This window comes from Phocoena sinus, chromosome 9 (genome assembly GCF_008692025.1).
Source record: "Phocoena sinus isolate mPhoSin1 chromosome 9, mPhoSin1.pri, whole genome shotgun sequence".
Classification (NCBI taxonomy): Eukaryota; Metazoa; Chordata; class Mammalia; order Artiodactyla; family Phocoenidae; genus Phocoena; species Phocoena sinus.
The window spans coordinates 51,423,444-51,439,570 of NC_045771.1; the positions used below are offsets into that span (position 1 = coordinate 51,423,444).

At 43.1% G+C, this 16,127-nt stretch overlaps 2 protein-coding genes across 3 annotated transcripts in view; both read left to right on the plus strand.

The window, feature by feature from the left end:
- The window catches only part of OSBPL3 (oxysterol binding protein like 3), a 206,624-nt gene extending 196,754 nt beyond the window's left edge, over nt 1-9,870 (plus strand). For both annotated transcript variants that reach the window (XM_032642739.1, XM_032642740.1), the window contains 3 exons: nt 956-1,082; nt 2,781-2,903; nt 6,110-9,870. In XM_032642739.1, coding sequence (XP_032498630.1) covers nt 956-1,082; nt 2,781-2,903; nt 6,110-6,206 — 347 coding nt within the window. In that variant the 3' untranslated portion in view covers nt 6,207-9,870. The remainder of the gene's footprint in view (nt 1-955; nt 1,083-2,780; nt 2,904-6,109) is intronic.
- GSDME (gasdermin E) overlaps nt 2,830-16,127 on the plus strand; it is a 148,551-nt gene continuing 135,253 nt past the window's right edge. Inside the window, 1 exon segment of the mRNA XM_032642746.1 lies at nt 2,830-2,903. The gene's annotated coding sequence lies outside the window, so the exon portion shown is untranslated.

Genomic DNA, 16,127 nt, shown 5'->3' on the forward strand with positions numbered 1-16,127 from the left:
CTGTGGTGGGAGTGGCAGCCCAATGATCTCTGAATCACCTTCAGAGTCATTCCTCCCTTTTCTTGAAGGCAATGCATGTTTGCAGCTGCGTAGCTCTCTGGTTCCATCTGTAAAATAACAGTAGTCCAGCAGCCTTGCTTCATTCAGTCCCCTTTGGTTCCAGCTGGCAGTGTTTCTGCCATTATAATCCCATCTCTATTCCTGGCTTCTGCTGAGGTGGTTTAAAATTAAAATATGTAAGATTTGGAGGGGCCAAGCATTGGTAAAAAGAAGAGCAGGACTGGAAGTAAAGAATAAAATTTATTGGGCTTCCCTGGTGGCGCAGCGGTTGGGAGTCCGCCTGCCGACGCGGGGGGCGTGGGTTCGTGCCCCGGTCTGGGAGGATCCCGCGTGCCGCGGAGCGGCTGGGCCCGTGAGCCGTGGCCACTGGGCCTGTGCGTCCGGAGCCTGTGCTCTGCGGCGGTGAGAGGCCCGCGTACTGCAAAAGAAAAAAAAAAAAAATTTATTGACCTCTTGGTATGGGTCCAACACTATTCTAGGTACTAGACAGAGTTTCAGGAGAATTTGACATCTCTTAAATGAAAAACGATTCTCTAGGGTGAAAGTCTTGTTAGTCAGGAAAAGTGGACCTAGAGTTCTTTTTAACATGTTTATTTTAGTAACAAATTATTTTTATAACTTAAATTCTATAGAAACCTCTTGGTATTTAATAAATTTGCTATAGGACCACACAAAGAAGGCCTTATGCTTGTAGGTAGCAGGAAGCTTATAGAGAAGAAAATTTATAGAGAAAAATTCCGCACCTCTCTGTGAGCCAGAATATTTTAATAGAAATGGAAGAGTTTAGAGCCGAGAGAGAAAAATTGTAGCTGGTCTGAGATGAAAAAGGTGAAGGAATTAAGATGTGATGTGAATGCAATGCAAGTCAGTGATGAATGATTTCTTTTTCTTTCAGATCCCATGCCAAAAGGCTATGAGCAATATTATGGCTTCACACAGTTTGCACTGGAATTAAACGAAATGGATCCATTGTTAAAGTCTTTATTACCACCTACTGACACTCGATTCAGGCCAGACCAAAGGTAAGGATTTTTTTCAGATCTTTATCTCCAGAGCTGTGAAACTCTTTGTGAAAAGTCTTGGTAACATCTCCCAGGCCACCAAAGGAGCCTAAGAGAGAGAGATTCTGTCATCAAGAGCAGAGGTCTAGGGAGACTTTAAGCCATCTTGTGGAAGGAACAGAGCCCAGCTTAGATCTGTGTGTGGCATGACCTTTATTCACCAGTAGAACCCCATTTCTATTGGGAAAAAAAAAAAGTCTTTTTTTAAAGAGTTTCACTGCATACAGCAATAAGAACAACTTACTCTGTATTTGAAAGAGTAAAAGCATCCAGCTCCCCACCCCTCGAATTTAACTTATTCTGGTGCACTGAAATCTAACTTCTGATCCTAGGTTTGCTGCTCACAAGCTGTGTCGCATACACTAAGTCTTTTAACCTTTCTCAGCCTCAGTTTCCAACTCTGTAAAACAGAAAGAAGAATCTCTCTCCCAAGGCCTTTCTAATTAAGACTCAAAACCAAGAAGGCAAAAAATAAAACAAAATTGATAAAATTTGACTTTATTTTTAAAAAACCCAGCACGCTTCTTCATGGTAAAGTAAATAAAATGTATACCCAGAGTCAAAAGATTAACGACTGAGAAATCTATACTTGTAGCTCACTTCATGAATTGGTTCTAGAAATCAAGATCAATCCATTAAAAAAAAATAGACATAGGAAAATGAACAGTTCACAAAATAGGAAATGCAGGTAGCCCTTAAACATATGAAAAGATACTCAGTCTTACTCAAAAAAACCCACAAAATTTTAAAACCACACGGTCATACCATTTCTTTACCTATCAGATGGCAAAGACTCTAAAGTTTGATGCACTTTGAGGCCACGGGGAAGAGGCACTTCAGTAACGTTGCTGGTGGAAATGTAAATTGCTGTAATCCCCATAAAGGGCAGTTTGGTAATAGATATATTACAAACTCACCCTTTAAGCCAGCAATTCCACTTCTAGAACTGTCTCCTGAGAGATATACTAACACATGTGCAAAATGACAGATATATACAGTCCTTCACTGCAGCATTAATTTAAAAAATTAATGTAAAAAATTGGGAACATCCCAAATGTCTATCAATAGGGAACTGTTTAAAATAAATGCAGGTGTATCCACACAATTGAATATTATATATCTATTAAAAGTGAAAAGATCTGTGTACTACCAAGAATCAGCTCCAAGGTATATGGTTAAGTAAAAAGTAAAACAAAACAAGATACCAAATTATGGACAGTATGTGTCGCCTGCTTCCGTTTATGTTCTTAAAAGGGAGGGAGGGGTAAAAATATATATTAATGTGTGTTTATATACGAATCAGGAAGCTCTAGAAGGATGCACAAGAAACCGGTAACGGTGGATTACCTGCGGTGGGGGGCGTGAATGTGGGTGGGATGGGGAGGAAACAGGTAGAACTGGAGACAGGAATGAGAGAGGGAGATGTTACCCCAAATTCCTTTTCATAGATATAATTTTTTGAACCATGTCTGTATCACCAATTCAGAACACAATACTGTCCCTCATTACCTCCAAATAATGTTTTAAGGGTTGAGGAGGGGGCTTATGTATAGGAGAGTATTCTGAATATCCAGTCTTGTACACATGCAGTTCTAATATTAATGATTGTTGCATTTCCTTGGTGTTCCTATTCCTTTATCTTTTTCCTCAATGCCTCAGGTTTCTAGAAGAAGGGAGCTTAGAAGAGGCCGAAATACAAAAGCAGAGGATTGAACAGCTGCAGAGAGAAAGGCGGCGGGTCTTGGAAGAAAATAAGGTGGAGCACCAGCCACGGTTTTTCAGGTATGTGTGCAGCTGGGGTCGTGTGGGTCATTGTTGGCAGGCACTGGCGACGCCTGATGCTTCTGGTGTGAAGAGAACAGACTGGGGTGTCCCCTCCCCACGAGAGAGTGTTCTCAGCCCTTTTCCTGCTTCAGAGTGGTGACATCCCTCCTCTGTGAAGGCCCGACTTTGTGGGGACACTGCCCCCAGGCTGCCCCGCGCAGCCCTCCTTTTTTTGCATTCCTTGGTCTCTCCCGGGGCTCTCCCAGGACTTTGCAGTAAGTGTTTGTGGGAGAAGCAACGAGACCAACAAAACCCAGCTCCCAGTACCAGGCCAGCTTATTCAAGCCATGTCTAAGGTTGGTCCCCCAAATGGATAGATTCTACACAGTGATGGAGATAATTAGCTATCACCCCATTCTTCACCAAACTAGAACTTCCAAGTAATCTAATTCTTGAATTGCAGAAGCTCCAATATACTGGGGCTTGGATTTGGAACATTTAGTATTATTTTAAAAATAGCTTGCTAGGAGGGTCTCGTTAAGAACAGACTGAAAGATTTAGAAGGGGCGTCAGAGATCATCCGCCCTTCACCCCTTCTTTTATTTTAACTGCAAAGAAACGAAGGCCCAGGGGACATAGGTGATCTGTGGAGAGATCCAGTGGAATGTCCCAGGCAGGGGCCTGGCTCTCTTGACTACAGGCCAGGGCTTGATATGATTTTAGGGGGTTTTAGTTTGTTCATTTTTTTTTTAAAATCAGCAATGGAACAATCGCATGTAGAAAAGCAGCCAGCTCCTGCCCTACCTATTCCCCCCAGTCTTCTTTTCAGGATTTTGTTGTTGTTTGCAGGGATTTTTTGGTTGTTATTATTTTTTAATGGGCAACAGAAACACATTTAGGAGGATTTAGCAACTAATCTATCAGCTGCATCAATAAAATTTTATATTTCCAAAACAGCAAAATAGCAACAAGTTATGTTTTATCCCCAAAGTATTATGTCCTTTCCCCTAAAGTTGATGTGGATTTCGATCATTTCACAAACTCAGAATATGAGCGATTGAAGATCAGTAGGCCAGAGTTTTATCCCAGAATATTCATAACTTCATTTAAACATTTAAAAAATAAGACACCTTAAATTTTTTTTTTTTTAATAAAGGCAAGGGATAGGTAAATGAATAGACTAACAGACTGACCAGTTGATTTTGGTAATACCTGTTAAAGAGGTTCATTACAGTATTTTTAGGATCATTAAAAATTGTGGATAACCAAACTGTCTCAGGAGCTAGATAAGGAGATTTATCAACTTGATCTGATGTAAAAACCTCAGAAATGACTTCACACAGTCTGTGGAGCTCTGTGGGAAATGAACTAACATGTAAATGCAAAATATAAAATGTTATCTGGGCTGTCACTGCAACTGTGTAAGAATTATGTCTGGAATGGGCAAGGACTGAACACAGCTGCAGTTCTTTTTCCTCTTGATTGTCTGTAAAATTATCAGAGTATTAGATGTGGCAAGTAAAACTGTGAGAAAAGGTGAGAATTGTTCAGCAGTAGCAGTCCGGGAACTGTTCCAATTAGACGCTGGCAGAGATGACAGAGGAGCATGGGGACTTGGACGTTTCCGTTGACACTCACTGAGGAGCCACGAAAACATCACTGGAAATTTCAAGTGGAAACTACAGCTCTGGCAGCGATAGTCGTCTTTGTTTCATAGTAAAGTATCTGATATGCAGATTGATTTATTTTTAAACACATCCCTTTATTGGAATAGAAAAACAATTGTGATAAAAATCTATGATCCTGAGAATGTGGAAAAATAGGCACTCCTCACTTTTGTTTCTAAAGCATATGACAATATCAGTCAACATTACAAGTGCACAGAAGTTCAGTTTATAGGAATTTTTAATATAACTAATCTCTTGCACATACAAAATAACATATGTTTTGTTTATAATAGCTAGAGGTTGAAAACAACATCCTCAGTGCCCACCAGTAGGGTACTGGTTAAATCGTGGTCCATCCCCACAATGGACTATCACGCACCTGTTTAAAAAGAAAGAAAGGAAGCCCTTTTTGCCAAAGTCACCAAACTTTTCCTGCAAAGGGCAAATGGTGAATATTGTTAGCTTTGCAGGCCATGAGCCCTCAGTAGTAATGACTCAACGCTGCTGTGCAATGTGAAAGCAGCCATAGACAATACTTAAATGAATGGGCATGATGTGTTCCAGTAAAACGGTATTACAGAGATAGGCCGAAGGCTGGATTTGGCCCTTGGGCTGTAGTTTGCTGACCTTATTGTGACAATGGAAAAGGATCTCTAATATATATGTTATATATATAAACTCAAGGCTTCCCTGGTGGCGCAGTGGTTGAGAGTCCGCCTGCCGATGCAGGGGACACAGGTTCGTGCCCCGGTCCGCGAAGATCCCACATGTCGCAGAGCGGCTGGGCCCGTGAGCCGTGGCCGCTGAGCCTGCGCATCCGGAGCCTGTGCTCCACAACGGGAGAGGCCACAGCAGTGAGAGGCCCGCATACCGCAAAAAACACCAAAAAAACAAAAAAACTCAAGGGGTGGAAGACCATCCAGGGCTACCATTGAATGAAAAATAGGAGAGGAGTGCAGTGTGAGTGTGCATGCGTGCCCGCTCACACACGTGGAATTTCTCTGAGTGAAGCTGCTGAAGATCATTGTCTCTGCGGAGAACTGGGAGGCTGGGAGTAGGAAGAAAACGTTCAGCTCTCCACTCTTTGGTACCTTTTGAATTTGGATCTACGTAATATGTTATCTATGCATAGAATAGTGAACCAAGGCTGTTCACTCCAGGCTGTGATTCCAATTCCTTCCAATTCCTTTCCTTTTTACTGTTAATTGATCACTTGATTTGAACAACGTGATTGATTTGTAACTTTTACGTGGCCATATGCCAGGTGGTAGCTGTCATCCCAGCCCTGTTTTCTGTACAACAGACTCTACCCTCACCCACTTCTCTCAGAAGCACCCATTTCTCACAGCCTTAAGTTGGAGAAGTCAAAGTCAGAAGCAGCAAAACGGTTTCCAGGCTTCCTGCTCCCTCGCTGGTCCAGTACTGGACCACAGGGACAGGGGTGCAGGTGCCAGTGATAAGCTGGAGAGGGCGGGCGGGGGAGGAACGGGGTGAAAAGGAGACAGAGACTATGACAGTCTTGTCACGAGCCTTCAGCAAATTCTTTCACTTTCACAGGAAATCCAGCGATGACTCTTGGGTGAGCAGTGGCACCTATTTGGAACTTAGGAAAGATCTTGGTTTTTCCAAACTGGACCATCCTGTCTTGTGGTAAAAGAGGAAAGAGCGATACATCTTTGTGCTTCTCCCGTGTTTGCTTTCTGAAGCCACAAACCTGTGTCTACAACATTACCTAGAACAATCACTTGTGCTTCTTAGCTTGGTGTTGTGTTTAAGTATATATTTTCTTCAGTAGGTTTCTTTACAATTTCAAATGTTATCACAACTGTTTATATGAATGTAGAACACCTTGATATTTCTTTTTATATATAAACTATTTAATAAGAATGAAAGGTTGAATGTTAACATGTGGGTTAAAAAAGAAGCTTTAACACTAACTTTCCAAAGGTTAGGAAAATTCTATTTAAATTTATGCCTTATAAAATTATGTTGGAAAAAAAAATCCATCTTTCCCAGGTGCATTAAGAAATAAGAATACGAAGGGTTACTCACCTGTGTGCAAGATGTCCAGGTTTAATTTGGTAGCTCAGATATCTTTTTGCCTCAGACAACTTTTGAATTGCTCACACAGAACAATTCTGCTGGTACTGGAGTCTGAAGAATATTTGCAGTTGCGTTTTAGTGCTTGGGGGAATGGTATACGATTAGTGGGATGTATGTTTTTATATCAGATGGATATGGCAGCTTCTCAAAGAGGAAGCATTCGAACTCATCCCTCCCTATAGTTTCATTGCCTTATGTGCAAAATTGTACCGTTACTCAGAAAAATTGTTGATAATCCGAGAAACCCCTGTTAATTAAATGTCAAAATGAAATCCCAGGCGGACGGTAGGAAATTTCTCCTTAGTGAGAGCTGAATCCATTACAAGTTAAGAAACTGTTTCCTGCTTCCCACCCCACCTCTAGCCTCCTCCGCTGTTTGACCACATCTCTGTTGAATATGGAATGTCCCAATTTAGTGTAAAACATAGGTGCATTCAACATGGCAGTTTGACTTTCCAAAAGTTTAGCAAAGTAACTGATTGTTTTAAATAATTCAACATGTTTTTCTTAAATAGTGTTTTGGTATTTTCTACCTCTCAATAAGCACCATATTTTAGATCTTGTATGAAAAGTTTGACCACCTGCCTTATAGACGAATGTAGAGAATTGATGCTCTTCCTTTGTGTTATGTCCTGGTAACGCTTTAAATGTCTTATCGCTTTCCTACACTTCTTCTTACTCATATCACTCTTTTGTGAGTTTTGCAGCAGTCTTGAATAATACAGACTATAACTACTGAAAGGAGAAACTTCGCCTTTTTAAATGTGTTATTTCCAATTACTATAATAGAATTTGTGCAGTAGTTGAATTGTGTGATCAAAGCAATTCTAACTTCTGCCCAAATTACTTCAAAACCAAAGCCTACGTTTGAAGCCTTTTCCTCTAAAGTCCATGATGATTTTATGTAATATCAAGTAAAGTGGTGTGGTAAAAAGATTTCTCCAGAAAACATTTTTAGATATTTAAATAATTTCAGAGAATGCTACGAGTGAAAAGTAGAATAAATAATGGAAAAAAGAATGCATGATTTTTCAATGTCACACCAAATAACTAGTTGGAGAGTACTGCACTTTCAAAATGGAGAGTTATCTAAAGTGGGTCAGTAGCCTTTTGGAATCTGCAAGTGACTAGCATTTTAAAACAATACACGACTCATTAAATATTGCTTTCATCCATTCCATGCATCAAGACGTCAAGATGAACACAGTTCGAATATCATTTCCATTTCTAAGCAGTTAACTGACCCAATCAGATTCTTTGGTTATGTGCTTTGTTCTTTTCTTTTCAAGCATGTATCTAAATTCTGCTCACAGACGGGAAGAAGCAGGCTGTAGATTTTAAGGATACTCCAGGGGAGAACAAATCTAGTTTTCACAGTGTGAAGGTAAATGTAGAACTTGAGTAATACTGACTGTTACAGGCCTACTCCAGGGGCTGGCTCAAAACAAAAACAGAAAGAAAACATGCAGCCTGAATGGACGTAGCTTTGTCATGCAGTCTTTGGAAAGTCTTTAATTGTCCTGATGCTGTTATTTCAGTTGATCTTATGTTTCATTTTGTAATCACGAGGATCAAGGGACCAAATATCACCTCTGTAGTCATCTTATTTGAGATGGGAGTGGGGCTGAATTTGAATATGTATGCAAATTTTAAAGTCTATTAGTACCTACATCTATAAAGGGCTTTTCTGAAATTTAAGCAGCTTGGTGATGCATCCTATTATAATCCTCAAATTCCCTTGAGGGGGAAATGGCTTCTTTTTTCCTTCAGCCTCTGTTCTCAAAAGCATCCTCTCACCTAATTTGTATCTCAAGGACATTTTATATTCTTAGGATGAAGAAAACAGAAACATGGCATTGTTTGGGAAGAATTGAGGTAGAATTGACTTTGGATTTTGAATCTCCCGATTGCATAATGCCAGTCACTGCATCACTTGAGGTACATGTTGTAACCTCCATTTCATGCCTTATCATCCCATCCCAAATGTATGGTGAACTGCACAGCTGTTCTTGGAAATGGGACCTTGTACAGTCAGCCACGTTACACTTCCAGGGTTCCTGTTGCCCCTGCCAGTTATCTGAAGCTGCGGGACATGCTTCAGGAAGGAGCCACCGTCTCCAGGGTAGCCTGGCAGCAGGTCACTCCCTCCCCAGGCCCCAAAGCCTAGGCTGGTATTTCCTGGAGTCAAACTCAATAATCAAAGCCTCAGTGCAGCTCCTCCATGCCATGCACCTCCCAGAAGCCAGGCTGGTTCTGGTACTAATTAAACACATGGAGTTCACTTTAGGACAACCATCCGTTATGTATCAGGTCCTCACAGAATGTCCAGAAAGCCCTCGTGGCCTCCTGTGCTTCCTGTGAGGTTCTCTGGGAGAGAAAAGTAGACAAACCAACTTTTAAAAAAATATATTTGCTTCATTTGGGCTGCTGCTTTTCTCACATTCTACCTTTAACTACTTCCAGTAAATCATTGGCTTGGGCTTCGCGAGCGCTATCCATCTGTATTCCTCAGATTTATGATGAGTGGTCTCATCCTACTATTAACAACGTCAACCCGAAGAGAAAAATGATAAAGTATACAGTTTTTATTTGGCTGTTGAAACTTGCCGTAGGTCTGCTGCATACTCCGTAAGTTACGCCTTCCAGCTATCACAGGATTTCCTCAGAGCTTTTAGTTATGAGTAGGAGCAGTAAGCAGTTGTTCTCGTGGTCTTAGGAATAATAGTTCCAATGTGTTGGCGTCATTTATTTGAATGTCTTTAATTTTGATATTAACATTGGCATACCTCTATTTTTGCTACCAAATGACAGCTATTTTCACGTGCTCAATTTTCCCTACATTGTATTCATCTGTTGCTTAGTGTTTGTCTTTACTTTTCTGTGTTGGAAATATATATGTATCACATAAGTCTGCAACTTGCAGCCGTCTGAAATGCAAACCATTTTCAGAGACTTTGGTTTTGAGGAATGCAATGATCAGGAGTTGTTAATTTATTTTATTCATGATGATTTTATCTTCCTCACTTACCCTCAGAGGATACTATTTTTTTTAATGGATATTTGTAAATCTTTCATCTAACCATTTATAAGATTATTTTCTGTTTAAAATACCAGCCTTCCACCCATCCCCTTACGCCTCCCCCAAAAGCTCTGACTAATTTGTTTTTCCCCCTCCTGAAGCTAGTTGACTGTGAATAAATAACATGGAAAAAGGCCGCTCCTGTCGTTGTGTTTCCAGGTTAATGGGCGTATGTGGCTGCTGAACGGACAGAGCAAGACTCTAGCTGAGGCTTTGCTGAGGGAGAAACACACAAGATTAGCTCAAGGGATGGGGTTGGAAATAAAAAATACCCCAGGACATAAAGAAGCCTGGAAACTTTGGCAAAAGTTGCCATACTTTTGGTTTGAACATTTCCAAGGTGTACTGCAAATGTAGGTCCCCCAGCCTTTGGGACAGGGGACCTGAGGCAGCTAGAGCCCCAGACAGCCCCCAAAGAAGCCCTGTCTGTTCAACCCAGCGTGCTATGGAAATATTATTTTCTGTGTGTCCTAACATGAAAAAGGAAAATGCCGACTAGTCACACTGATTTAATGGCCCTTTACGAATGGCTGACTCATCTCCCACACCCAACTTGTGTCCTTAGCAATGCCCCAAACACTTAACCTTCCCTGAAGTCCCGTTCGAGTGAGTTCCTATATTTATGGTGTTACGCACGCACTGGATCTCAGTTACACACATAAGGTCACATCTCTGCCTCCCCCAAAGCGCTAAAGAGACAACCAAAAGCAATTCATGAACCTTGACTGGATCCTAGCTTAAAAGAAAAGAAAAACAAGCTATAAAAGACATTTTGAGGGCAATTAGTGACATTTGCATATAAACATCGTGAAATTATTGCTAATTTCCATATATGTATATGATATTGCCTGTTGATCTGTATCAAATCTGCCATCAAAGAAGGATTGACATTATTCCAAATAATACGAACACTAAAGGAAACCTTAAAAGGCAACCTCAGGCCATTTTAACGTGCCGGCCATGATTGGAATAGATATTAAAGCATCCTAAGGTGTTGACTTTGAGGAAGCAATGACATTTGAAGGTACAAGTTTTTGGCCTTTAGTTTAGGAACTCAGTCGTATTATTTTCTAGTCATACTGATGGAATACCTGCACTAATATAATGTCCATCAGTGACCAGCAAATCAGGACATCATGGTCCTAGCTGACACCAGTCAGGAGTTTCTTATTATGGACTAATTAGTTGGAGTCCCTGCGGGAAAGCGAATCCAACTCCATAGCTCAGGAGACTTAAATGAAGGGCTACTTGCAGGGCTATTAGCGGGATTAAGGCATATCAGCAACAGCTGGAAGTTGTAACCGCCCCCCCCGCAGGAGCTGGAGCTCCGAGGAGGGAAGGGTGGTCAGGAGCTCTAGCGGAGGGACGTTCGGCCTCTGCCAGAAAATCCAGTCGAGCGTCAGGAAGAGGTCTCCCAACCTCGGTCTCCTCTGGCCGCCATTCTCCCTGGTGGCTGAACTCAAGTGGGTACAAGCCCCGAAGTGCAGGAGGAGGCCCCGGGCCAACAGAGAAACAAGCACCTGGACCTTATATTCACCGGCATCTTCACGTCTGAGCTGTCAGAGGAATTTTCAGTAAGTAAATAGGCTTCAGGGCCAATTTTTTTTAGAGGATAGAATTTATTTTGGCTCCCAGTTATTTTACCAAGGATGAATTATGATTAACTGTGCTTTTTAAAAACTGGTTCTCCATGATATTACTGTAGTTAAGGGCAGCCTCTCTTTATTAAATGCCATAGTTTAAACAGGTATCAGACTGGGAAAAACATGTCAGCTTAAGCAGCAATTCTCAAATTTGGCTGATGTCCTAGGGGGTTTCACACACAGACAGACAGACACACACACAGACACTTCCTCTGGGTGGTACACACACACACACACACACACACACACACACACACACCCCACTTCCTCTGGGTGGTACACACACACACACACACACACACACACCACTTCCTCTGGGTGGTTCAGACCCAGACAGCCTCACACAGTCTGTGGACCAGCATTTGCTCACCACAGAGCAGGCACACCACTTTCTAATTTCATGATTGTTCTAGGACTTAGAAAATGGCATGTTGGTAAGAACTGTGTGTTTCTTTTCATGACATTTCGCTCATTGCTTTTGTGCTTTATTTGAGATGTAAAGTTAGGGGCCTTGACACTCGTGGGTACTTTATAACACAGGGGTCCCCAACCCCCAGGTCCTGGACCAGTACCTTCCTTGGCCTGTTAGGAACTGGCCGCACAGCAGGAGGTGAGCGTGGGAAGCTTCCTCTACCACTCCCATCGCTCGCATGACCGCCCGGACCATTTTCCCCCTCAACCATCCGTGGAAAGATTGTCTTCTACGAAACCAGTCCCTGGTGCCAGAAAGGGTGGGGACCGCTGCTTTAACAAGGGCCTGCGGACAGGGAGCGAGTAGCAGCTGCTGTGATGGATACTTTCTTTGAAGAGTATATACTGGGCCAGGAATGGTCCCAGACACGGGCAATACATGGCCTTCCTCCTTGAGAAGCTTCCAGTCTTCTGGGAAGCCAGTGGGTCAGTGAGAAACTGCAGTACATAAGAAGGCTCTTGGTTGTGGTAAGAGGATGCCCACGTGATGAGGGGAGAGGTGACGGGGCTCAACCACACTGCAGACATGGCCTGAGAGGAGGGCCGGATCACAGAGCCAGTGAAGGGAAGTGGCCAGGGAAGTCTGGGTGAGGGGGGAGAGGAGGCATGGGTGACTCAGGCCAGTTAGACCACGGTACCGCTTCCCAACCAGTGTCACAGTGAAATGTTTTTTTTTTTTTTTTTTTTTTTTTTTTATGCGTTACGCGGGCCTCTCACTGCTGTGGCCTCTCCCGCTGCGGAGGACAGGCTCCGGACGCGCAGGCTCAGCGGCCATGGCTCACGGGCCCAGCCGCTCCGCGGCATGCGGGATCCTCCCAGACCGGGGCACGAACCCGCGTCCCCTGCATCGGCAGGCGGACTCCCAACCACTGCGCCACCAGGGAAGCCCGTGAAATGTTTTGATGTGTCACAATACCTGGTGTTTCCTCAGCCTGGAGCCATGAGGCAAGGGTGGGGAGAAGAAGCAGGCAGTGCCCAGGCATCCAGGGGGGGCGAGGGAAACGCCCGAGGACCCCACCTTTCTACCTCTGCGGCAGGGTCACATAAGCTTCCACCTCCAGTGTCCCCTCCCCATACATCCAAACACAGTGTAGTGAGGGAAACGGAGGCCAAGCCTGGGAAATCTAAGAGGTTCACCATGTCTCCAGAAGTGACTGAGAATTACCAGAGCAGATTTTCTAAATTATCAGATTAGACTAAGTTTTTTTTTCTAATTTTTTATTGTGGTAAAAAAAATTTTATTGAGCTATATTTGATGTATGGCACTGTGTAAGCTGAAGGTGTACAGCATAATTGACTTACATTTATTGTGACATGATCACCACCCTAAGTTTAGTTGACATCCATCTTCTCATATAGATATAAAAAAGGAAAAAAAATGTTTTTTCCTTATGATGAGAATTCTTATGATCTACTCCCTTAACAACTTTCAGATATACCATACAGCAGCATTAGTTCTAGTCATCATGTTGTTTATTACATTCCCAGTACTTATTTATCTCATAACTGGACGTTTGTACATTTTGGGGTGTGCAGGTCTGAGGCATTAAATGCGTTCACGTTCTGCGACCATCACCACTCTCCATCTCCAGAATCTTTTTCATCATCCCATACTGAGATTCTGTACCTATTTAGACTAAACAACATTGGACCTTGAGTTAATTTTTTTCTTGCTAACCAATAGGTGAAGGGCTTGCGAGGAAGACCAGATCAGTTACTGACAAGATGAAAGAATTGCGTTTCTCTCACTTCTGAGTTATAGTGTGTGATAATTTTTCAAACTCACTACCAAAGCCTCACCACAACCCCATTTAGGCAATCCCCATTTAACAGAAGTGTTCACTGAGGACCAGAAGTTAAGCAATTTGACCAAACTCTCCCAGCTCCTTAATAGTGTGGGAATATGGGTACATGTCCGACGTGTTTCAAAACCCAGCTCCTTCTGCTACAGATTGAAATATGTGATCCCAACAACCTTTTCCTTTCCAAGAACTTGTTCTCTAATTTTAGTCCCAAAGGTTTCCTTAGGTCTTTGAAGCTGACACAGGGAGCTCATTGGAAAGGAAAAGAACCCTGGGATGGGACCTGGGAACCTAATTGTAGTTAATGGTGAGAACTTGTGTAGGTCACTTATCCTCCGCAAATCTCACTCGGCCCCAACATCAAATGAACAGATTGTTAGGAAATTTCTCTCTGTGCTGCCATGTTGTGATCTCAAGAATAGGTAGAAATGTTCTTTGGTCAATCAATAAATATTCATGAGCACCAAACGCATGCCAGACCTAATCTCTGCCCTCACAGAGCTTACCTACAGATTGCAGAATCTGCCCTAAATTATTCTTTTCTATTCTATCCTGAAAATGGGAAATATTTGGCCATATAGAAGAATTACATTGCTTACTTAGAAAGTACTGTCGGCTTCTGAATCATGTTTTGTGAAATCAAAATGATCCGAGAGTGAACAACAGGCTTCAGAGCCTATTGATACGGTCCTTTGCCTACACATTCATCAAACCAACAATACAGGGAATACAGGGAGATTTTAAAAATTAAGTTTCTGTTCTTGTGGAGCTTAGAGTCTATTGGGACAGAGGGTGGGGGCCAGAGGTGGAGACAATGAGCTCTTAAACAGATGTGTGGTGTGACAGATGTGAAAGTGCTGTGGAGGAAAATCCTCAAGGACTGTGGGAAGATGAATATTTCAATAGCAGATACAAGTCTGAAGCAGGGATGAGTCTGGTGCATTCGAGGCAAGGAAGCCAGTGCAGGTGGAGAAGTGTGAGTGGGGGAGAGGATGGCAAATCAAAATTAGGGCAGGGAGGTACTTGGGGTCATAGGACTTTGGTTTTTGCTGAATGGGATTAAAAGTCAATAAAGGGTTTTGAGCAGAGGAACGACATGATTTGATTTATGATTTTAAAGGGTCATCTGGCTGCCTGGTGGAGATTGTAGGGGTCACACGCAAAAACAAGGAGCCCAGTTTGGAGGTTATTGGACTCATCCAGAGAGAGATGGTGGAGGTGCGGACCAGAGTGGAAGTAGTGGAGGGAAGCAGAAAGAAATTGGAAATACTTTGAAGGTAGAATCAACAAGATTGTCCGAAGAGTTGGATTTGGGATGTGGGAGGAGAGAAGTCGAGGATGACTCTAAGGTCTGTGGCCTGAGCCACTAGAAGGATGAAGTTGCCATGAACGGAGATAAGGAAGACTATAGGCAGAGCAGATTTGGGTGCTCTGGTGAAAAAATGAGGTGGTGAATTGTTTTGAGAGTCCTCTTAAGTAGGCAGCTGGATGCGAGTGCAGTAGACGGTAATGCAGCGGCTTGGGTTGTTCAAACCTTGCAATTTGAACACAGAAAAGGCTGGACCTTGACCATCTTTTGGGAGATACCCTCTAAGCCCTTGGAATATCTTTCCTGATAAGAGTGTTTTTATATACCTGGGACCTTGGGTCATGCCAGATAGTTTATAGTAAAAATGTGGTTATGGTGGGGACTTTGGGCCATACTGTATCAGTTTGACCTCTAGAAGGGCTGCAAACTAAGTAAGTGTGGTCAGCCACGTGGATGCTCCATGCCTATGTGACCAGTGCTGGACCCTGAGGCTTCCCTGGTTGACAACACTCTGAACATGTGGCCACACATAGTTGCTGGGATTCCTCGAGTGAAAAATGCAGGAGAAATTTTAGACTTCTCCTCCTCCCTCATCCCCACGTTCGTGGGACCTGAGTCCTGCCCAGTCCACCTGAGAAGTTCCTCCTTCTTACCCACAGCCCTGTCTCCAGCCAGACCCTCGATGGGTCCTGCCTGGCCGAATGGAGCTTCTGTCCGCAGTCCCAACTCCTCGCCATCCATCCTCTGAGCCCCAACCAGAGTGACTTTTCTAAGCTCTGGTCACAACGTTAATCTCATTACAATACGTCTCTGCTCAGAACACCTCAGCATTGTGTGTATGTAACACTGTGGTCACAAGCCCAGCCTTTGGAGACAGAGACTTGGGTTTGAAGCCTGGCTCTGGTGTTTCCTCAGTTCCGCACTGGAGTTCTCCCCCGAGCAGTGTCATGTGGATCACCGGTTGCTGCCATTTACTGATGGCTCACACTGTGCTAATCACTGTCCCCAAGGCTCCCTCAATGTCCCCGCATCAGCAAGAAGGAAATGGAGACCTAGGCTGAGGAACTTGCTCACAGTCACAATCTCGAACTCGATAAAGCCAGGATTCAAATGCTCTCAGCCTCTAAACCAGCAGTTCTCAGAAAGTGGTCTGGGAGCCCCTGGGCAA